The 24598-nt window shown below is 49.6% G+C and overlaps 1 protein-coding gene across 1 annotated transcript in view; it reads right to left on the bottom strand.

The window, feature by feature from the left end:
• The window catches only part of NOS1 (nitric oxide synthase 1), a 188630-nt gene that overhangs the window by 74760 nt on the left and 89272 nt on the right, over window positions 1–24598 (bottom strand). Inside the window, exon 2 of the mRNA XM_052655010.1 lies at window positions 13359–14515. Within this exon, the coding sequence (XP_052510970.1) occupies window positions 13359–14083 (725 nt within the window). The 5' untranslated portion in view covers window positions 14084–14515. The remainder of the gene's footprint in view (window positions 1–13358; window positions 14516–24598) is intronic.

Raw genomic sequence — 24598 nt, 5'->3', positions numbered from 1 at the left:
TAAGCACTTACTGGTGCATCAAGCACTTCACATATGTTGTAGTGAATTTAGTGCTTGGGACAACCCGATGAGGTCGGTATGAATGTTTGTCACTGCTGTGCAGATGGCATAAGTGAGACAGAAGCTAAGTCACTCAAGGTCACAGTATTGCAGTCTGTCGCTGTTCAGTTGCTAAGTCCAACTCTTTGTGACCCCATGGACTATAGCACACCAGGCTTCCCTGTCTTCCAGTATCTCCCAGAGTTTGCTCGAATTCATGTCCATTGAGTTGGTTTTCCAGCCTGCTCTTCACGTTTATTCTGAAGTGGAGGCTGTTACTATCACCCTCACTTATCATCACCACCATCAGCACCATCCTTCTCACGACTGTCAACATCACCACCCAACGTTTCCTTATCAGCATCAGCATCACTGTCACCACAGTCATCATAAGTGTGCACATCAACACCAATGCTGACATCATCACTTTCATTATCGCCAAATTCATTCTCATCCTTCTCATCACCACCACCTTCGTCCCATCAGAATCTTCATACCCATCACCATGTTCATCACCACCTTGCACTCATTATCAGATGCGGAAACTGAGGCTCAGAGAGGTTAAACCACTCACCTAAGTCTCACAGTCAGGGTTGCAGGAGATGGGGTTCAAACCCAGGCTTATTCCTGACTCTAACCATGAAGCTTTCCTGGCTCTCTGCCCTTGAACTCGGATAGGTTCAAGGAAGAGGTTATCTTGGCTGGACAGGCTGACCATCCTCTGAGCTGGAGGGAAGTTGTGGCTGAGATGGGACTGACTGTATCAAAATCCAGACCTCCCAACCTGCCTCACCTCATCTCCATCCTTCTGCCCTCCTGCTTTCTAACCATCCGCCTCTTTCTAACCCTCCCACCCAATTTCACTCGATGGGATCTGTTTGTTCCCCAACTTTGGGCAATGTGGCTTCCTCTGTGGTCCATCTCACTTTTGGTCCCAGGGGTGGAGGCGGGCCGTATCCAGCTCTCCATTCTATGTTCCCAGCTTTGGGGACTCTTGGCTCCATAAATTCCCCCAGTTCCCAACCTGATGCTGATGGTCATTTGGGATGAATCAGAGGCCAGGGCCCAAACTCTGAGTGTAAGGCCCTAAGTGGCCCCTCTGGCTGCTCGGATGGGGCTACCCAGAATCCCCTCCTTGCTTTGTCTCGCAGCGTCCTGGTGGCCCACGCTGAAGCCACTTCTGCTCATCTTGCTTGGAGAGGTCTGCAGTTTTAAGAGGGAACATTATGTTTTACTCTCTTAAAAATGTCTCCAAAACACACCAGGAGTGGTTCTTGATTACAGATATTTCCCAAGTCAATGGTTTACCTACGTGGTAATAAACAGAGGCATTGTCTGTGGAGACGGCTGTTCTAAATGTCACGCAGCCCCTCTTAGCGCTAAAACTCCAGTTCCTAGGATGTCATGTGACCATAAGTGGGGAATCAGCAGAGAAGAGAGGAGTTTAACGCTGTTTGAGTGTTGGTAATGTACCAGGTAACAGCACAGAAGTTATTTCACTTCCTCTCAGCAGATATTAAAAGCTTCCCTATTTTACAGCGGCAAAAACTGAGACCAGAGAGGTTATGTCAATTTCCCAAGGTGTCTCAGCAAACACAAAGCAGAGCTGGGGTTTGAAACTAGGTCTGACTGATGCTCGGCCCAGATCCTTCCTTTTTGTAAACAGACTGGGAAAACGATTCAGGATACATAGGATAAGCCAGAGGCTAAAGAGCTAGGAATCCAGCATCTCTCACTGAATGAGGCCAGTTTACAAAGATTACAGGGTACGATTACCCAGATGACTCTTAAATGGCTGGCTCACAAGGCTTGTCTCGTGTGGATCTGCAGGGAGAGGTGCTTTTATCATCATCCTTTGCCTTTTTTTTTTTTTTTATAAAAGCCTTTAACACTTTTGTTTAAATAATATATTTGAAGTGTTTTGTCAACACAAACTTATGTAAGAGCCCTGTGATGAGCCGGGAAGAATACTTTTATTTGAGACAACTGTCATGAGGTGAATGAAACTAGAGCCTGTTATACAGAGTGAAGTCAGTTAGAAAGAGAAAAGCAAATGTTATGTGTTAACACGTATCTACGGAACCTAGAAAAATGGTACTGATGAACCCATTAGCCTGGCAGGAAAAGAGATGCAGAAGTAGACGGTGGTCTTGAGGACATAGCAGGGGAAGGAGAGGGTGGGAAGGATAGAGCAGAGTCGAATGAACATACATACACCACCACGCAGAAGAGAGACAGCTAATGGAAGCTGCTGGATGGCACAGGGAGTGATGACCCAGAGGAGTGTGATGGGGATGGATGGGAGGGAGGCTCCAGAAGGAGGGGATACAACTTGCTTTATTATACAGCAGAAACCAACACAACATTGGAAAGCAATTATCCTCCAATTTAAAACAAGAATATTTTTAACGTGGGACCACAGGGAACATCCTTCAGCCTCTGACAAGGAGTTACTTTGCATCTCTGCACCCAGGGACAAAATCAGGAGCAGATTTAGGTAGATTCTGAATTCCCACTCCCCACCCCCAGTTTTCAGTAAAAGTCAGCTCTGAGGGAGACAAGCAGTTTATTGCCATGAATTTTCTCAGCCTGGGAGGAGTCTGTTTGCTAGGTTTGTACGGGCAGTGCGATCCATGGACTGTGGATTGGGTGGAACTGGGTTCAACTCTCAGCTTTGCTGGTTGTAAGCTGTGTGACTTTGAATATTTTGGCTACTTAACCTTTCTAATTCTCAGTATACTCATCTCTAAACTAGTGCTGATAATAAAACCCAGTTCCCAGGGTTACTGCAACAATTACAGGAGGTAAGGCTCACAGCACTTAGCCTGTGGCATCTGCTATTGCTTTGACTGCTGATGTGTTTGTAGGCTGATCAGACAGAAACAGAGGAAGGAAAACGCTAGTTCTTTCTAAAACAGTCAAGATTCCTCTAAGTCAGCATGGTCTAGGAGAACTTTCTGAGTCAATGGAAACATTCCACGTCTGCTTGCGTTTTGGGTATTTTAGCCATGGCCCACATGAAGCAGCTGAATACTTGAAATGTGCTTAGGGACTTCCCTCGTCGTCCAGTGGTTAAGACTCTGCGCTTCCACCTCAGGGGTCATGAGTTCAATCCCTTGGTGGGGCACAAAGCTCCCCTGTGGGGCTCGGCTGAAAAAAAGCACCTATTGTCACTGAGGAATTAGTTGAATTTTTAATTTCATTTCACTTTAATTAGCCATATATAGTCAGTGGCTATAGCACTGGGTGGTGCTGGCCAAAGCCTTAATGTCTCTAAAGCCTGAAGGCATGTATGGCTCCCAACTGAGAAAGGGGTGTCTTCCCTGGGGGCTTATGGGGGCACAGGCAGGGATGTCTGCACTCAGACACTTCTTTTTTAATTGAAGGAGAGTTGACTTACAATGCTGGATTAGTTTCAAGTGCATAGCAAAGTGATTCAGTTACACATACATATATTGCTATTGTTTAATCACTAAGTTGTATCTGACTCTTTCAGGACTCCATGCACTGTAGTCTGCCAGGGTGCTCTGTCCCTGGGATTTCCCTGGCAAGGATATTTGAGTGGGTTGCCATTTCTTTTTCATGGGTTCATATACATATATATGTGTATATATATTATATATACATATATATTTGCACATATACATAGAAATGCACATATATTACATACAAGGCTTCCCAGGTGCCTGAATAGTAAAAAAATCTGCCTGCCAATGCAGGAGCTGTAGGAGCCAGGGGTTTGATCCCTGGGTTGAAAAGATCCCCTGGAGGAGGAAATGGCAACCCACTCCAGTATTCTTGCCTAGAGAACCCCATGGACAGAGGAGCCTGGCAGGCTGTAGTCTATGGGGTCACAAAAAGTCAGACATCACTGAGCTACTAAGCAGAGAAGAGAGTATATTTGATTTACAATGTTGTGTTAGTTCAGGTGTAGCAAATTGATTCAGTGATACACAGACACACACACACGTTTTCAGATTCCTTTCCATTATAGGTTATTATAAGAGATTCAGTATAGTTTCCTGTGTTATGCAGCACAACCTTGTTTTTAAAACCTATTTTCTATACAGTAGTGTGCAAATGTTAATCCCACACTCTTCCTTTATCTCCCCCCTTCAACTAGATGTTTGCTTTTATACCTATGAGTCTATTTCTGCTTTGTAAATAAGCTCATTTGTATCACTTTTTTAGATCCCACATAAAAGTGGTATTATATAGTATTTGTCTTTGTCTGACTTACTTCACTCAGTATGATAATCTCTGGGTCCATCCATGTTGCTGCAAATGGCATTGTCTCATTCTTTTTTATGGCTGAGTAACTGCCCATTGAGCTATTATGTCTTGTTCACAGAGCCCAGGAATCTGGGAATTCTCTGCTTCCTTTCCAGACTCCCCCCCTTCCATCACTCTTAGCCCCGACCTCCACTCTCCTCTCTTCCCAGGGAGTACACCGTGTCCATCCTTGGCCTCCCTAGAATGCCCTTTCATCTCCCCTCTGTCAAGAGTCAACTCCTACTCACCCTTACAAGGCCCACTTCACACACCACCTCTCCTGGGGGTTAAATAAGATCACGCTTGCAAAATGCCTGGTTATACAGTCAGCTCTGACCAAACACGAACTGTATTTGATCCCCGGGTCAGGAAGACCCCCTGGAGAAGAGAATGGCTACCCATTCCAGTATTCTTGCCTGGAGAGTCCCATGGAGAGAGGAACCTGGTGGGCTACAGTCCACGGGGTTGCAAAGAGCTGGACACAACTGAGCGACTAACATTTAACTTGTGGCGATTGAAGTCCAGAGAGATTAGGTAACTTGTCAAGATCACACCATCAGTGAGAAGCAGAGGAAATTTTGCAATTAAATGTCTCCTCCTCGCTGCCCTCCTCATCTAGAATCACTGAGAACAGGGCTTGGGGGTGGGGGGCGCATTTGATTGGATTTCACACTCATGAAGAACCTCAAATTTAGATATCGAATGTTTCCCCCCAAATGAGGTGATGGTCGTGAATGTGTTTATCCACTAAATGCAATTCTGCTAACTCCAGGTTATCATTTCTTCATTTAAGCAAATACACCGGGAGCCCACAGATGGAGGTAGACGGGGCCTGGCTTGACTTCTGAGAAGCCTGAATGGTGACTCTCCTTGGCCAGTACTTTTGAGTCTTGGTCCTGCCCAGCTGTCTGAGGGATTTTGGTTTAGATCAGAAATTCTCAGCCTGTAACTACTGATATTTGGGTTCAGATAATTCTTTGTGGTGGGGACTGCCCTGTACATTGGAGAATGTTTAACAGCATCCTTGGTCTCTCCTCACTAGACACCAGTAACATCTCCATCACCAGCTGTGACAACTGAAAACATCCCAGGAGATCAATCAATGTCCCTGTGGGGAGGGGAGGAATTAGACTCCTCCCTACTGAGAAGCAGGCTTAGCTTCAATCAAGGACCCAAACCCATGCTTCCCAGCTCTCCCATCCCTGTTCCACACCCACCCAGGGGGTCTATGAGGATTTATTTACTAGTTGTCCCTTGTTCCCAGACAGGACTGAGAAACCTGCCTTCGCTCAGTGGCTCCCACATCTGCTTAGTGTCCTTATTCTCCTGAAAAGACATCCTCCAGTGAACTTGGCATTGTGGCAGACCAGCAAGGCCAGAGCCATCCTGCGGTCAAGCTTGGTGGTTCTCCAACATCAGGGTGCATCAGAATCAATTGAGAGGCTTGTTAAAATTCCCCCCAGCCCATCTCCAGAGAGCCTGAAATAGTGGGAAGCCTGGAATCTGCATTGTCAAAAGCACCCACATCGGCCAAGGACACCTGTGAAGACCCGTTTCCCTGGGAGAGCTCTGAGCTAGGCTCGTGCAGTGAGCAGCCAGGTGCCCTCCTGGCTAGGAGTGCTCCCCTCCCCCAGCTCTTCTCCCCCTGCCTTAGTGTGAGGCTCTCCCTCCTACCTGGCGAGCATCTTCTGTGCTTCTTGGCAAGAACTAAACTAAAGCTCTTTCCTTCCAGTTCACTAGTTGGATCCTCAAACTCAAGCCAAGAGTCGGTCTAGCATCTCTAAACCTTCTGAGGATCTTTGCCAGATCCTTCCAACCGAGGCTCCCCGATCTCTCGGGCACGAGGATGGGGGTCCCAGGCCAGACTCCACAGGCAGTTTGCACATGTGTCGGTTGGCCCCATGCTGACCACTAACCTCCCCTGACCAAGGACCCAGGAGGGGGAGCAGGTGGGCCAGGCCAGGGTGCAGGGCGCAGCCTGGAGGTGGGGGCCACCCACTCTGGCCCAACCAGGCGAGGAGGCCGCCGAGGAGCAGCTGGTCCTGGCAGGAAGCCCTGCTCGCATCTCTCGGCAGACACTATGCCCTCTCCAACTCCCCTCCTCGCCCTCCACACTCCAACGGTCTTTGGCTTCTGCTTCTACCTGGTTGCAGATTCTGAGAGCTGAGTTGGAGCAGGAAGATTTGGGGGGCTGTGCAAGCGGGTGTGGCGTCTCTGTGCAGCTTTCCTTCTAGATTCCATCATGCTGCAGTCTGGGGGGTTGGTTCTTGATAAAGGTATGCTCTTCAGAGCAGGAATTCCATGGTGAGCGTTGTAGCTGAGAAGCGAGGCGAGGGCCTCTGGGCTCCAAAACAACCACGACTCTCATTCCTAAAATCACAAAAGCTGGGCAGGATTCTCCAACTCATGTCTGTAGGCCCCAGGCTAGGGGGGATGGGGCTGAATTTGGGTTCCAGCTCCTAAGGCTGTCTTACTGGGATGTGACTTCTTGCTAACAGCCCCTCTGATATATCTTTTTTTTTTTTTTTTTTTGAGAGGCTGGGAATAGGTTTTAATGTAAAATATCTTGATGTATCTATTTTGCCACAAATTCACTTTTTAAGAAAAAGTTTTTTGGCCATGCCCCATGGCATGTGGGATCTTAGTGCCCCGAGCAGGGATTGAACCCATGTCCCTTGCATTGTAAGGTGGATTCTTAACGACTGAACCACCAGGGAAGTTCCAAGATGTGTTGTTTTAAGGCACCAAGGTTGTGGTCATTTGTTAACAGCAGCCACAGGAGTGATGGCAGATACAATGAACGGGTGTTGGGATGGTTGATGGCCCTGCCCCCGTGTCTATGTCTGACCTCACTGCCTATCGCTCTCCTCCTACTTGCTACACTCAAGGCCTCCCTTTAGTTCCTTGAACATCCCAACCTCGTTCCTGCCTCAGGACCTTTGCTCCTTCTGTGCCCTCTGCCAGGAACACCCTTGCCTAGATTTCGCAAGGTTCTCACCTTCTGGCCTTGGTACAAATGCCTGCAGAGAGCTTTTCCCCAACCTTCCAGTCTAACGTGCTACCCAACCCCAAGCCACTTCTCTTGAAGTCACTGTATCATCTCCTTCATAGCACATATTGCTATCTAAAACGACTGCATGTGTCTATTTATTATTCCTTGCGTGTTGTCTATGAGATGACTCTGTAGTGGATCATCAGTGGATCCCCAGCTCTGAGGACAGTATCTGAGGCAGAATAGATGCTCCATAAATATCCAGTGGCTGAGAGATGCTGAGAAGCCCTCAGTTACATGCAATGTGAGGTGGGTGAGCTTATTTCCCTTTCAGAATGAGGGGCCGGGTGCCCACGAGGCCAGGTGGCAGGGACATGCATGGGAGAGGTCACAGAGCAAGTGCATTAACTGGTGTAAACAGGACCCCCTGTCCCCTGCCTGGGAAAGAATGCATGGTGGCGGGGGCAGGGCAGTGCTGGAAGTCACTCACACTTAAACAGTCAGGGTGAGAATGAAAAGTTGCTCCCAGATTCTGCATGACAGCAAAGTTATCAGAGTTAATTCCTGAGTTGAAAAATGCCAAAAAAGAGAGAGAAAGAATTAAAAAAAACAGTAGAAAAGAAAAAATGAAAATGCCACCAGAGTGATCCACAGCCATGAGAAAGGTCAAGTGCAGCCTAGGAGGAGGGTCTCTAAGGCATCAGTGCCGACCTTGGTTGATCCGAGGTCATCTCTCTAGGGAGGCTGTCTTTAGCAGACAGCAACCTCAGGGCCTTGGTTTCCCCTCCAGTTTGAGAAAATACTCTGATAGCCTCAGAAAGTTGATGGCTAGTGGTTAAGGGCACTGTGGCCAACAGTGCAATCTACAAGCTTAGTAGAGGTCAAGAACATGGGCTTAGGGTCAAGTTCTGGCTTTGCTGTAGGCTGGCTGTGTGAGCTCGCACAAGTGACTACACCTCTCTGAGCCTTGGTTTCCTATCAGGAAAATGGGGTGCTATGTGGAGGAAGTGAATTACTTGATGTGAAGACCATAGCCTGGGGCCAGGCCCACCTGCAGTGCTCAGCAGAGGCTGGCTAACATGATGGGGATGAAACTCAGGCTTGTCACAGGAGGAGGCCTCTTCCCCAAAAAAGCTGATTCTCTAGGGTTAAAATTGACTTGTGTTCCTCCAGCCACATTTACTTGTCTGGTTTCTTTTTAAACTCTAGACACTCACTGTGAGATTGCTAGGTAGAACCTGGATAGAACCCTGTGGCCAGTGCTGTGTGACCCTGGGCAAGTTGCTTCACCTCTCTGAGCTTCAGTTCCTTCTATAGGTGGGGGCTAGAACCACAGGTCCTACTTCAGGAGCTGCATTCGTACAGGTTCTAAAGAGGTGACTGTTGTGAAGGTACTCCTATAAGTAACCAAGGGAGGGCCCTGCAAGCGGATGAGGAGTTATCAGAGCGCAGGGCGAGGTGGCTGGCCGGCTGGTCCAGATGGAGGCTGGACTGCGGACCTTGGCCTCTTTAGAACCCTCCTTCAGGGCAGCAAGCTGAGCAACCTGGATATCCTCTGACATGCAGCATTTTAAAGTGACCGCTCCCAAGTACAGAAGGCCCTGAATTCGTCGCCTCCCTTCCTGATCACCCTTCACCTGCTGTCACTGCCTGCTCAGGGCCCCCTCCCTCCTCCTGGGATGAAGGGAGGAGACTGTGTCTCAAATCAACATCACTTATCTCCCCAAACACGGGCCGACACCCCAAACAACAGGACAGGGGTGCCCCCTGAGGGAAAGGGACTAGCTGGAGCAGGGGAATAAGTCCAGGTCCAAGAGGAAAGAAGGACGGAAGGAGGAAAATAAGGCCAAGAGAGCAGAGGAGTCAAGGTCGCTGCTGAGAACCAGTGATGGCCCAGCCTCTGCTCAGACCCAGAAGCCACGGATGCCGAGTGGGACCCGGATGTGGAGCTCTGGGCCCAGCAGGCTGCTGGCTTCACTGTCACCCAGCATCTAGGATGCATCTAGCATGCTAGTCTGACCCCACCCCCAAAAGCAGCCTGGATGGAGAGGGGCCTGGGAGGATGAGTCGTTTCCAGGCAGCTGTTTGTGCTGTGAGGCTTGAACGTTCCCAGGTCAGCAGCCCCGAGACTGGCTCTGAACGACATTCTGCCTCTGGGGTTGCGTTTCCTGACTTGGGATACTGATTCGTAACGAGACACTTATTTTAGCCATGAGCAAAGAGCTTTGCAATCTGTGGGGGTGCTTTTGTGGTTGTTATGACGATGGCCGATGCTTCTGACATCACAGTGGAAGGGAGGTGATGTCAGGGGTGAAGGACACCCTGGCAACACAGATGACAAAGCCACTCAAGAAGGGTCCTGACTGCCTCGCAAACTTTGGACATCTGCTTAGATTAAAAACAAAAACACGAAACATGCTTCAGTTTCTCAGCCAAAATCTCAGTGTGGGTTTATGTATAAATTCGGCTTTAAATTCTACTGAACTTGCAACTATTGGGAAATCAAAGACAGGACATCGTTTTACCAGGAATCATTCACCATTTGGGAAAATCGCATCACCAAGGCGACGCGGTGCTGCAGGTGGTGTCTGAGTTGCCAACACAACACACCTGTGTCAATCTGCATCGTGTTTGCCTCCATTCTATCTTTAGGTGCCAACATATGACATTCTGGTGGAGCTGTGCCTATGCGCTGCTATGTTAAATTATAGGCTCTTTTATTATAGATGACTTTTATGCTCTATAGCCTTGATTTTATCGTTAGGGCATTATACTGATTTAAAAAATGTAAAGTGTGGGTAGGCTCCATGCTCCATGAAGGAGCTTCTGGTTAGTGAAGGGGGCATTTCAAATTATTTGTTAAAAAAACAGAGTGAAGGGGGAGAGCTGTGCATCCAGCCATGGAGCCGGGGTTGGGGGGGCTCCACAGTATTACTCATCCTTAGAACCACTCGTCTCAGTGGGTTTCATGGAGGCATATACTTGCCCTGGGTCACTTTCTCCCAAAACATATCTCCACCAAAGCAGTTTTTTCAGCTACTTGTGGTCAGTCACACTGCAGGTGATGTGGGGTCCCTGGAGGGAGGACCCTGATGGATGAGGGCGGCTGAGAGCTCAGATGTCATCTCCTGAGGTGGGAAATGGGTCTGTGGGAGCAGCGCCCCAGGGCAGACGGCTCTATCTCGCCCTCATTCTTGGGGACACAAAGGCTGCTTCCCCAAGATGGTGTTTGGAGAGGCCCCTCGGGGCCTGACTACCAAGTGGGCTCCCATTAAAGCTCATGGGACTCAAGGACCTCATCCCAGCCTGGGGTCCTGTCCGCAGCCTTTATGTCCTGGACTGCAGGCTAGGAGAGGGTATTTGCTAGTATTCGCTCCTTGGATAGAGCGTGCAGCTCCCAACTATAGCAGGTACTTCTCTACAACATAACCGGAGAGTCAGATGCCCGGGCCCGGCTGGGGCTGAAACAGAGCCCTTGGGGTTCTGAGGCTCACACCCTACGCCTAGCTGAGAATCAGAACCAAGTATACGGGACATTAGACCAAGGGGTTCCGCTGTCATGCAAGGTGAGATGGTCCTATTCATGGACTCACTGCTGCTTCTGCAAGAGGCGGTGCGGAGGATGGGCGGGGCACATAAAGGATTGGTGGTGATGGTGGGGGGGGGGGGGCGGGGAGAGGCCATGCCCAGGAGCCTCTGATGGGCACTTCTGATGCCATCTAGAAAAGAAGGCCAGTGATTGATTCTGTAGTCTCTAGCTGCCTTAGAATTCAAGCCCACGGGGTGAGACTTGGGAGTGCCTATTGGCTGCCCAGAAACTACCTCACGGCTACACCAGCCATCTCCACCAAGTATGTCACAGTGGGGACCCCTGGGAAGTGGGTTCTAGCCTGGAGGGGGGAGCTCCTGTGCTGGCTGTGGGAGAATGAGGTGCCAGGTCACTGCCACCGGGAGAACCCTGAGCATGTGATTCTGGCCTCCAGCTCTGGAAATGGACATTAGGCCACTGGGGAACCCCAATCATCTGTCCCACCAAGAGGGTCACACCACACCCTGTGTATGTGGCCTAAGACTCGCTGTCTCTCGTGGAGATGGGACCCAGGGTGTGGCAGAGACTCCAGGGTATCTGTGGGGAGCTCGCAGGAGAGAGGAGGAGTGGGTGGGAGGGGGGAGCTGGGCGGGCAGGAGGTGCCCTCTGTTGCCCTCTGCCCAGGCCTTCCGACAGAGCCTCCACTTTCCTCCTTGGGGGTCTTGCTGGCATTGGCTCAGTTTTTAGCCAGGCGTGAGATGCTGGAAAAGCCCCAGGATGCAATGGTGGCCAGGGTGGGCTTCCACAGACTGGGGGGTGCACAGTGGGCCGTCTGGGGGCTACCCTGCCAGGACTGGGTCCCATGCAGGCACAAGTGCACCTCAGGACCTTGGCACCTGCTGCTCCCTCTGCCTGGACGCCCCTCCCCCTTGCAGCTGTGAGCCTCCCCCCGCCCCTTCCTCCGGGCCCTCCCATGTTGCCTTCCTAGTGTGGCCTGCCAGCTTCCCACTTGCAATGTTACCCTCCCCAACACTTCCTAGCTCTTCCCCGCTCTATTTATCTCCTCAGCGCATATGACTAATGGTTTACAGCGTTAACCTCTCGCTTCTTCTTTGGCTTCCCCACTGCACTGCAAGCTCCCCAAGTCAGGGGGTTTGTCTATTTCAGTCACTCCCCCAAAGCCAGAGGACTTGTCCATTCATTGCTCTAGCCCAGGGCCCAGAAGAGTACTTGCACAGAGTAGGTCCTCTGGGAACACTTCCTATATGAATACACGCAGGGGCCTGGGAGCTAGTCAATTCAGGCCCCCACAGGATTTCCCAGTGACCTCTAAATGCCCTTGGGACTCTCAGGGGTCCTTGAGAAGAGGACCGGGAGAGCTTGGCCTGGATTTCTGGGGACCTCAGGCCTGAGCCTCCCTCTGTGGCTCCCAGGATCTGCCTCGTAACACTGTGGGCTGTAGCGTCAGTGCTAGACCTTAGAGGGGAGTGGAAGAAGGCAGAGGGACAAGCTGCCCCCTCCAAGTGTGTGTTTGCTCAGTCGCTCAGTTGTGACCCACTCTCTTTGCTATCTTTTGGACTGCAGCCTGCCAGGCTCCTCTATCCATGGGATTTTTCAGGCAGGGATACTGGAGTGGGTTGCCATTTTCCTACTCCAGGGGATCTTCCCAACCCAAGATCATACTCGTGTCTCCTGGGTCTCCTATTTCCCCACCACCTGGCCCATCTGCTCCTCACCGACTGTGCAGCCAGCCCTCCTTCCCCAGAGGGTCAGAAAATGCCAATCCGGCAAGTACAGAGGGGCTGGTACCCAGCTCTATTTTTTTTTAATTTTTTTTGCCACACCACTCGGCATGAGGGATCTTAGCTCCCTGACCAGGCATTTAAGCTGTGGCCCCTTCAGCGGAAGCATGGGGCCCTAACCACTGGACCCCCAGGGAAGTCTCTGGCATCCTGTTCTTCAACTGCTGGCCTTAGCGTGCGTGTAATCGGAGCAATGGCAGCGTTTTGGGGAATGGAGACTAATTCTCTACTTCGTCTCCAGTTTCTCTCTTTCGAAGTTTTCTTGCCCTGCATGGGCTGCCCCCAAGAGAGAGCCAGTTTGGGCTGAGGGTCGCCCAGCACCCAGCTCTTCCTTGCTCTCCCCAGATTCTCAGCATCCATCCACACCCAGGTCGGCCATGCCCAGGCACCTCTCCTCATGCAGTGACCTCAGGGAAGGCCCCACCATCTGAGCCTCAGTCTTCTCACTCTTGAAATGTGGGTTGCAAAATACCCGCCTTGTGGGGATGCTGGAAGATGGGGCCCCAGCTACCATGATTATGAGCTCCGGGTTTCATGGCAAGAGATACGCACTAGGCGTGCCCATTCCATTCCGCAATGGCAATCTCCAGGGCAAGAGGCAAGGGCGGTTGAGCGGGTGTATGTGTGCTTGGATGCCTGAGACACTCAGCTTGGCTCCCGGGCTGTGAGACCATGCATGCTCACATACAAGACACGTGCACACACAGGCCCCCCTGCAGCTTACCTGTCCACCTGGACTTCCACGTCCTTGGTCTCTGTCTTGGCAGGTCCCCCTCCGTTGATCGCTTTGCCCCCACTGGTGAGAAGGTTCAGGACAGGCTCTATCTCTTTGAGCAGTTTATTGTTCTCCCCGCTGCCCTGGAGGGTGACCCCAGTGCTTTTCTTGGCTGGGTCCTGGCCTGGGGGCCTGGCAGCCAGGCCGTTGGCTTGGGCGAGAGAGCTGGCTTCCTGCCCTGGATCTGGAGCATGCTGGGGACCATTTCCGGGACCCGTGGCCCCGTCCACCGCCAGCGTCTGCTCTCTGCCGGCTGACGCTTGGTGGGACAGGTCAACGGCTGCTGTTGGGGGACCCAGGGGCCGGGTCACCCGGATGGTCTTGGGGGTCCCGTCCCCGGTGAACGTGGTCTCCAGGTGCGTGGTGAAGCCCTCAGGGCCCCTGAGGATGAGCACCACGTGGGTCTCGGAGGCAATCCCCCTGAGCACCTCCAGGGCGCTGTCATAGCTCAGGTCCACCAAAGGCTGGCCGTTGACGGCGAGAATGATGTCCCCGGCCTGGATGAGGCCGCTCTGCTCCGCGGCACCCCCTCGGATCAGGTCAGAGATGATCACGGGTGGCTTGCTCACCCTCTCCTTCACCAGGAACCCCAGGCCCCCCACCTTGCGCTTGAAGAGGCGGACAGAAATGACGTTGGGTTGGATCTGCTGAACGCTGAACATGTGGCTCTCCATGGTGTTTAGTGTCCAAGGGTCCACAGACCTCAAAATGGGTCTGGCCGAGGTCAGGTCCCCAGGAGCGGCTGGGCTTCAGGCCACGCCGGGAGGAGGCGCCGGGGGCTGGCGTGGCAGGGCTGCAGCCCGGACGGGCAGCTGCTCTCGGCGTTGGCCTTCTGTGCCTCTGACGTCAACTCGGCGTCACCCGCTCATTGCTGTCGGGCCGTCGGTGGCATGATTTCCTGCGTCTGCCTCCTTCCTCGGTCTCTAAGGAAGCAATGGTTGATCAGGCAGACGTCAGGGGAAGCGGTGGGATGAGTCCTATGCCACAGGTCAGGCGGATCCGGGAGGAGACGTGTCTGGTGGCTGTGCCTAGGGGTGACGCATGCTAGCGCGGACTATCCACTGGGCATCGTCAGCCCGTCAGAGGCAGATCCGATCCAGGTCTTCCTGAGGTCAAGAGAAGGAACAAGGGAAGGGAGGAAAAGGATTTAAAAAAAAAGAGAGATGATGTGATATGCCCAAGACCACCTTTAAAACTAACATGGGAAACAGCCAACTGAGAAGTCTAGCCATAAGATGCTCTGGAGTTCTGAAGATTACCTAGACAAAAAATTCTTCTTCCAGGGGGACACACTCGCAGGTGGCTGCATATTGCCTGGTTTCATTTCCATGATCAAAGCCCTGTGAGACCGGGGGGCTCTTTGGGGAAACCACTGAGGCGTCAGCCCCAGAAATCAAATGGCCAAGAACCCTAAGACCTCTCATCTTTTTTTCACCGGAAGAAGTCAGCACTCCAACCCTGTCATGCAGCCTTTGACTCTCTGCTTTTTGCAACATTTTTCCATCCTCAGGTCAGGAGCTTGGCCAACAAGGATCGTGGGGTGTGGGGCTCTCCATTCCCACCACTCCCAAAGCCCCCATCACAAACCCATCAACAGGAAATGATGTCACCTTCTACAGAACCACGGATGAGGGAGGTCAGCTGGACTTCAGGACCGTCAGTTTTGTAACGATTCCCTTATTTCAGGTTCAAAAGGACAGACTTGGCCACACTCCATCCCATGATAAGCCAAAATTGGTATAAGGAATACCAAAGACACAGGTCCACGTCAAACTCTGGAGGGCATTTGTGTATCGCAGACTGTCTGAAATCCTAACAGAGAAACATTAGGAGGTGTGGACTGTGTCCCCCTAGGGTTAGATAAACAGAGCTGGTGCGCAACGAATATCTGTGGAACAAGAAAAAGTCCAAAAGACAGCGGACACTCATTGAGTGCATATGTTCTTACTGTGTATTTTTCCCTCCTTTGATCTTCACAGTTAACCCTTCCACAGACGAGAAGACTGAAACTTGGGAAGGTTCAGGGACTTGCCCAAGGTCAGGTGGAGAAGGACGGTGGGGGGAGGATTTGAACTCAGATCTCGAGTCTGAGGTTTTAAATACTCTAGTTTTTAACAATTTATAATCTACTGACTTTTGCAACTCCCACCAGCTTCACCAGACTCAGAGAAGCGGTTGGAGTGCCGGAGGACCACAAGGAGGCCAAGTGAAGACACAGTAGCCCAGGTGAGGTGCGTGCACCCAGCACCCATGGCATGGGCCCGAGCAGCTATGGAAGCACATCTCATGTGTCTGGGTTGGGGCAGGTGACCTGTGGGCTACAGGTGGAGTGGGGCAGGGTGGGAGGTAGCAGAAAATCCCTTCATCTCTTTTCCTACCCGCCAGCTCCAGCTGCAGTTTCCTCTCTGCCCTGGCACCCCTTGCCATCAGCATCCTCAAAACTCCTTCACGCAAGGAGGGAGCCCTTATCTGCCACTACTGACAAAGCGACACTCCCTTGTTCCCCTTTTAGCGGCTTTCCGGGGTCACCCCAGGGCTGAGGCCACTGATAAACTCCTGCCACCTCTGAAAGCAGGGGGTGGGTGAGGATAACTCTCCCCGCACCCCGAGGAAGAGGCGCTACCTCCCAGATCCCCCACAAGGGAGGGCGGTGGTTAGCAAGTTCAGCCTCTCCCTTTTGCAGCTTGCGTTATGTAACTCTGCCAGCCCCTCTGTGTGGGTGAGGGAGTCATGAATACCCAGACCCAGCCTGGGCTGCTTTCTCCATCTGGTGTCGCTGTGTGTGTGTGTGCGTGTGTGTTTCTCTCTGTGTATTCATGCATCGCCCTCCTGCTGTGTCATTTCTCTGCTGTGTGTATGAGCCTGTGTGGCCCGTGTGTTGACAGGCTGAGTGTCTTTCGGCATCTTGCTGCCGGCCTTCTGGCTTGCAGAGAAAACCAGCCCAAACTGCTATGTCCTTCCTCACTGGGGAGGATTGGTCCACCTCCCTACCCACCCCACCCTGGGCTCTGGTTTCTTAACTCTCCCGGAGCTCTCGTGGTACCCATTTCTTCTGGGTACCAAACCCAGGATTTAGTTGAAGGCAGAGACAGCTGGGACCTCCAGATCTCTTGAGTGTTCTAGTGTGGCACTAGGCTCCATTCTTTAATTCAAGAAGGGACTTGAAGGTGAGCTCTTCGGGAGGTGGAGGCCCCCAGCTTGCTTCTACCCCATACTGGCTTCAGCCAGAACTTACCAAAGGGACTTTCCTGGTGGCTCAGTGGTAAAAAAATCCGCCTGCCAGTGCAGATGACATGGGTTCAGTCCCTGATCTGGGAAGACCCCTTGTGCCATAGAACAACTAAGCCCGTCCACCACAACTATGGCATCTGTGCTCCAGAGCCTGGGAACCGCAACCACTGAGCCCACGTGCCACAATTACTGAAGCCTGCTTGCCCTAGAGCCCCTGGCTCTGCAGGAGAACCACCACAATGAGAAGCCCGCACCACAACTAGAGAGTAGCCCCCACTCCTCGCAACTAGAGAAAAGCCCTCACAGCAACGAAGACCCAACACAGCCAAAAATAAATAAAATTATTAAGAAAAATAACTAGTTGAGGCATTACATTAAAAAAACACTGCATTAAAAAATAAATGCTGGAGAGGGTGTGGAGAAAAGGGAACGCTCTTGCACTGTTGGTGAGAATGTAAATTGATAAAGCCACTATGGAAAACAGTATGGAGAGTCCTTAAAATACTAGGAATAAAACCACCATATGACCCAGCAATCCCACTCCTAGGCACATATCCTGAGGGAACCAAAGTTGAAAGAGACAAATGCATCCCATTGTTCACTGCAGCACTATTTACAATAATTAGGACATGGAAGCAACCTGGACGTCCAATGACACATGAATGGATAAAGAAGTTGTGGTGCATATACACGGTGGCTCAGTGGTAAAGAATCCACCCGCCAATCTCCACAGGAGATGCAGGAGACATGGGTTTGATCCCTGGGTCGGGAAGATCCCCTGGAGGAGGAAATGGCAACCCACTCCAGAATTCTTGCCTGCGAAATTCCATGGACAGAGGAGCCTGGCAAGCTATAGTCCATGGGGTCGCAAACAAGTCGGACACGATTGAGTGACGTGGAATATTACTCAGCCATAAAAAGGAACTCCTTTGAGTGAGTTCTAATGAGGTGGATGAACCTAGAACCTATTATACAGAGTGAAGTGAGTCGGAAAGAGAAAGATAAATACCATATTCTAACGCATATATACGGAACCTAGAAAAACGGTACTGAAGGATTTTTTTTGCAGGGCAACAGTGGAGAAACAGACATAGAGAACAGACTTACGGACATGGGGATGGGGGAGAAGAGGGTGAGATGTGTATGGCAAAATCAATACGGTATTGTAAAGTAAAATAAAGTAAAAATAAAAATTAAAAAAAATGCAAAAAAAAAGAAGAGTAACAGGGAAACTCACATTACCATATATAAAATAGATAGCCAATGGGAATTTGCTGCATGGCTCAGGAAACTCAAACAGGGGCTCTGGATCAACCTAGAGGGGTGAGATGGGGAGGAAGATGGGAGGGAGGTTCAAGAGGGGGGATATATGTGTATCTATGGCTGATTCATGTTGAGGATTGACAGAAAACAATAAAATTCTGTAAGGCAATTGTCCTCCAATAAAAAATAAATAAGAAAAACACAACTTACCAAAGGACAGAGCTGGGACTTGGCTTAAGAAAAAAGAAACAAGGCAAACCCGAAGATCCCCCTGGCCACTCCTAGCTTCTCTGCTCTTTCTCAGCTGCTTTCTAAATCAGCAGCGGGGAGAGGGGTGGGGTGGGGCTGCTGGCTGGCTGGGAATAGGGAAATTGAAGTGCTGTTTTTTAGACCTTGGCCCTAGAAAGACAACTTGATCTTTAGAAGGAATGGAAAGAGGCAGGGCTTCAAAGAGGCAGTGAAATTCAGCGTCTACTGAGACAGGGTGGGGTAAATAGGCTCTAGGTCTAAGCAAGTGCATTCTGAGCCTCCATCAGGGTCAATCCTAATCTTAACGACAACCCCCCCTAATAATATCCCTCTTTTCCCTCCCCAAACACATCTTCACCCCCATCCTGACCAGGATCAGGTTTGACATCTGCAAAGAATGTACTAAGATGCCAGATGGAGACGCGTCTGTCCTGCTTTGTGAATGTCCAGTATCCACAGTGTCTCCTCAAACCTGGGCCTCCAGGACGGCTGGCCACCCTTCTGCCACAGGGAAGATTTTTAAGGCCCTTTCTGGCTCTATCTGTCTGTTTCTGGGTGAGTTCTTTATTTTCTCTGAACCTCAGTTTCTGTATGTGTAAGATGGGCTCCTTAAGTAATTCTTCACATCCTGGGTAACTGGGAGGACTGAATAAAATAGTTCAGCACACGGGTTTCAGTAATATCACAGAAGGAATGCTCAGAAGAAATGGCTTCTTACCACTGTCGTGTAACATGTAATGGTTCCGGCTTCCTGGCCCTTGACTCGGGGCACTTGCTACTCTGCGGCAGCCTCTCCAAAGGCACGTCATGGGCCAGGAGGGGGCCGGTGCTTGAAAGCACAGAGAAATCTCACGCCGCTCATGGTATGAGGCGCTGAATACAGGGAGACGGGTGCTGGGGATCCTGCCAACCCAGCCTCCGACTCTTGGAGTGTGATTTTAAACACGGCACATGCGCGTGCACACCACGGCACATACCATGGAAACAATACTTGGACCCAGGCCTCGCTGGAGTAGTTCAGTGGTTTCGGGAGTACCTTGCTGTGGAGGAAATTCACGGCTGACTTTCGAGGATGACTGCCAGGGAGAAGGAGGGAGCCAAAATAGGCCAGCGTCTGCTACTACCATCTCACTGTGTGACCTTGGGCACGCCACCCCTGCCCCATTCTGGGCCCACGTCTGCATCCAGGATGGTGATGGGAGCAGTTCCCAGGGATGGAGAGTTTAGCCTGCCAGTGCAGGAGATGTAAGAGACATGGGTTCACTTCCCGGGTCAGGAAGATCTCCTGGAGGAGGGCATGGCAACCCACTCCAGTATTCTTGCCTGGAGAATCCCATGGACAGAGGAGCCCGGTGGGCTACAGTTCACAGGGACACAAAGAGTCGGACATGACTGAGCATGCACGCAAGCACGGCACTGAGTCTTCCACATGGGTGTCTTATTTCATCCTGACAGTGACCATGTAAACCACATGTCATTTTTACCCCCATTTTACAGAAAGACAGGCTTCCCAGCTGGCTCAGCAGAAAAAAAAAAAATCTGCCAGTGAAGCAGGAGATACAGGTTCAATCCCTGGGTTGGGAAGATTCCCCTGGAAAAGGATGTGGCAACCCATTCCAGTATTCTTGCCTTGGACATCCCATAGACAGAGGAGTCTTGTAGGCTACAGTCTTTGGGGTCGCAAGAGTCAGACATGACTGAGCAACTAAACTACAGCAATTACAGAAAGACAAGGTGACGGGTTCCGAGAAGCAAACTGGAAGACTGCCCTGGCTCTAAGCGAGCGGGTGCTGGGTACACACCTAATCCTAAAGACGATCTCCTAAGACCATGCCTCCCCCCAACACACTCTCATTGGCTGCCATACTTTTCATTCTCACCCTGACTCATCACATTCAATGGTCTCCATTTCACAGAGGTTGAGATTAAGCTACCCATTCATTTCATTTTTAGCACTGAAAGTCCACGGACACGAGGATGATGAAGAGCCATTAAAATCCAAAAGATTGTCCAACTCCCACACTCAAAAATAAGGAAATAGAGGCCTGGAGAAGGGAGGAGGGTACTCATTCAACATGGATCAGCCACAGTTGGGGTGTCAAGAGCTGTCTGTCCAATAGGGCAGCCACCAGCCACATGTGGCCTTTGAACCCCTAAACTGTGGCTGGTTCCTGGAGATGTGACCTAAGGGCGAAATCTACACGGGGTCTTGAAGACTAGGAGGGAAAAAAAGAATGTCAAATAGCTCAATAATTTTACAATATGACCACATGTTGAAAGGATAATGCTTTGGGTATACTGGATTAAGCATAGTTATGAAAAAATAATTTCAACTGTTGCTTTTGATGCTTTTATATGCAACCACTATACAGTTCAAAAGTCAGATATGTGCTCATATTGTGTTGCCACTGGGTAGCAGGTCTAGAGTCTGGCCCTCATGGTGCCTGAACCAGAGGGCCTCCCTGCACCCCACTGCCCCTTAGGTCCCCTCAAGCATCTACTGATAACCTAGGCGGGAAGAAGATAATTCTGCTTTCTAAAGAAGTCAGAAAATGACATAGAGGGTAAAATCAAACATCTTGCCATTTTTTAAGGTTGATCACTGGATAGCAGGAGTCGGGGGAGAAAGAAAACCCACCTCAAACCATGTAAAGAGAGAGAGTAGGGTGTCACCTAGGCTGGTTGTCCAGAACCCAACAGCTTGCTGTCTGAATGACATTTGAAATCTAATCCACCTGTGCAACAAATGTTTCATTTAAAAAGTGACACAGATCTCTTTTGACAGGTGGGATATGAGCTCCAAGATATACCACTAAGTGAAAAAAGAATGGTGGAAAAGCATATATTCTGTACATGTAAGTGGAGAGAATGTTCTGGAAGGAATGGGTGTCACGGGCTACATCTTAGATGGAATTCAGGACATCACTAGTAGGAGGGAGACAATGCATTGACTACCTTGACAGATTTTATTTTCTCGGGCTCCAAAATCACTGCTGATGGTCACACAGCCATGAAATGATGCTTGTTCCTTGGGAGAAATGCTATGACAAACCTAGACAGTATATTAAAAACCAAAGACACTTTGCTGACAAAGGTCCATATAGTCAAAGCTATGGTTTTTCTAGCAGTCTTGTACAGACGTGAGAGGTGGACCATAAAGAAGAATGAGGGCCAAAGAATTGATGCTTTTGAATTGTGGTGTTGGAGAAGACTCTTGAGAGTTCCTTGGACTGCAAGGAGATCCAACCAGTCCATCCTAAAGAAAATCAACTCTGAATATTCATTAGAAGGACTGATGCTGAAGCTCCAATACTTTGGCCACCTGATGCGAAGAGCTGACTCACTGGAAAAGACCCTGATGCTGGGAAAGATTGAGGGCAGGAGGAGAAGGGGACAACAGAGGGTGAGATGGTTGGAGAGCATCACCGACTCAATGGACATGAGGTTTAGCAAACTCCGGGAGATAGCGGAAGACAGGGAAGCCTGGTGTGCTACAGTCCATGGGGTCACAAAGACAACTTTGCAACTGAACAACAGCAAATTATTACTTTAAGATCATCTAAATGTGTATACCATTAAATATTAAAGAAAACAACACTCAGCCTGTAAACTGACTGTTTTCACTTCAAGCACCCACAAAATCTCTAAAGGAGTCACAACTCTGGTTCCCATGTCCCTCCAATCTCATTTAAAAATAAATCCCAAGCCCTTCATGTCTTGAAAAGCAAAACAGGATACTGCCACCCCCAACACAAACAAAAGACCAAAACTGTAACCCAATTGTGCTCTTAAAAAAAAAACAAACACAAAACACCAAACCACAAAACACAGCAACCAACCGACTTCCTTACATCTCCTGAACTGCTAATTTGCAGTCTTTCCCCAGAGAGAACACCCCCCGGGAATCAAAATGACGTGCTTTCTCCCACGCTGGCAAGTCATAGCTACAAATCCTCCAACCTCTGCAAGCTGCTGGCGGGGGGTAGGGGTAGGTTGGCATTCTGTGTCTTGGGGATCCCAGAGACACAAACACCCTGGTGCCAGGGGGCTCTCCCCAGTCACATAATTCCCCAGTTTCACAGCCACAGTTTGTTCCTGATCATCTCAGATCTAATGCTCAGATCACCGGGGCAGGAAGGAGCATCGTTTAGAGTCAGGAGCGTGAGGATGAAGGGCCGTTTAGAGTCTGACAGTACACTCTGATGTGAGGCTTTGAGAAATTTACTCTCTCATCTATCGTGCCTTGTATAGCCTCTTTGTACAGCAGATTGACAGTATCTACACCAAAATTGAAAACACATGGATTTTTGGCCTGGCAATTCAATTCTTAGGATAAACTGGAAGGACCATCCTTACACACACACACACACAACACACACACACACACACACATGCAGGGTTGTTCAGAATATCAAGAGACTAGAAAATCTGAGTATCCATTAATAGAGAACTGCTACATAAACTATGGCACATCCATGCAATGGAATACAGCGCAGGCATTAAACAAGGGGAGATTAGCTCTATAAGGACCAATAAGGGGGCACTTCCTGGGCATCCAGTGGTTAAGCCTACCAGCTTCCAATTGAGGGGGCGCTGGTTTGATCCCTGGTTGGGGAACTAGGATCCCACATGTTGTGTGGCACAGCCAATAATAATAATAAACAATAAAGGACCAATGGGCAATGATTCTTAAGATATAGTTAAATTAAAAAGCAAGGTAGAGAACACCAATACATAAATATATTTGTAGACCATTGCATGTATTTGTCTATACTTCCACGTAAGCTTGGAGATGTACTCAATATCTCTGGGAAAACACTCAAGATGTTGGTCACAGGTAGCTGCTGGGAAAGGAGACTGGGAGGCAAAAGGTTAGGTGGGAGGAGGAAGTTCACTTTTATTATATATTCTTTCATATTGTTTATTTTTTACTATGCTTTTATATCAGCTTTAATAAAAGGACAAATCTAAACTCCAATGAACAAAAAGATTGTTAGTGAACTTAGACAAATAACTATATTGTTATGAAAATAAGAATACTCAGTCTCTGAATTCTGGGGTGGGGGGATCAGGTAGGGAAAAAAATAAAAATGTTTCATCATTTTCCCAAAGATACATTTTATCAAATTGCTGTAAATCAGAGATAGCTTAAGAGAAAAGAGAAAAAGTTTTCCTTAAATCTGGAAAAACAAAACATTTAAAAAATCAGCAATATTTTAGAAAATATAATTTTTTTAAAAACTTAAATTGAAGTCAGATTATTTTGTATTTGAACCCTAGCTTCTCCATGTAGCTTTGTGATGATCAGCAAGTTACTTAACCTCTTTGAGTCATGGTTTTGCATCTATGAAATGGGAGTGATAATAGCATCTCCTCAGGGCGTTGTGTGTGTGAGGATGGCATGAGATAATAATGAGTATTTTCCGAGTTCTTACAAGGCACCATACAGAAAGGTAAGTGCTCAGTAAATGGGTCCTCCCCCGCCTCACTTCTTTTACCAATTATTAAAATGCAAGCAGATGTTATTCTACTGGCTGTCTGGAGCATCCAATGGACATATGTTGCTTAAAGTACTTTGTGCAGGAGGATCAGGTCAGTGCTGTGGACACACAGGTTGGTCCTGCTTGCCAATGGAATGGGAGCCTGTCACGGGCTCCTTTTTTGGAACACCAAGAGAACGGGATGCGTTGTGTCGGAATGTGGCACTCGAGAGACAGCCAGGAAATCGGGCCCTGGGACTTCGTGATGAGTCATCACCAGTGGGAGGGGGGTGGGGTATCACTGGTCCAGTCCATCATCAGGAGGGAGTTTCACAGCTGTCAGCCCCGTGTTGGAATAGATCTGGGGAATTACGAAACGTTCATTCCTCTTCATTTTGCAAAACTCATTTTTTATGAACAAGTTCAGCCGGCTGTAGAACACTATATCCATCACACAGACTGAAAATTCCAGGGTTGGGGGCTGGGGTCTTAAATTCTTCCATCTGTGGACCCCTCAGGGGTGCAAAGTCCGCAAGGATGTACCTCTGCCCCTGTCCTTGCCAGACACACCCCACCACCGACATTGTCAGGTAGGGGTTGAAGGCATTTGCACTGTGGTTGCAAAGACAAGGGTTTGTGACCCTCCTCCACCACATTTTAGCCTCAGATTCCTCATCCGTCAAGCAGGAGAAATAAGTTACATGGAATAAGTGGATGGAAAACATCTGATGGGATAGTCCACGTAAAGTGCATGGTGCTTCTATTATTTTAAGAGTCACTTTAGATGACACCTCAAGGAAAATGAAGTGTGTCAGCCCAGATAGGTGAACAGAATCATGGGCAAGAGGACAGCCTCCTTACTATAAAAAAGCAGCAAACTGGGGCTCCCCTGGTGGCCCAGTGGCTAAGACTATGCTTCCCATGCAGGGGGCCTCAGTTCGATCCCTGGTCAGGGAACTATTAACA

Source organism: Budorcas taxicolor, chromosome 17, assembly GCF_023091745.1.
Source record: "Budorcas taxicolor isolate Tak-1 chromosome 17, Takin1.1, whole genome shotgun sequence".
In the NCBI taxonomy this organism is placed as follows: domain Eukaryota; kingdom Metazoa; phylum Chordata; class Mammalia; order Artiodactyla; family Bovidae; genus Budorcas; species Budorcas taxicolor.
The sequence above is the reverse complement of the archived record's forward strand: the minus strand, read 5'-3'. Positions and strand labels throughout refer to the sequence as shown.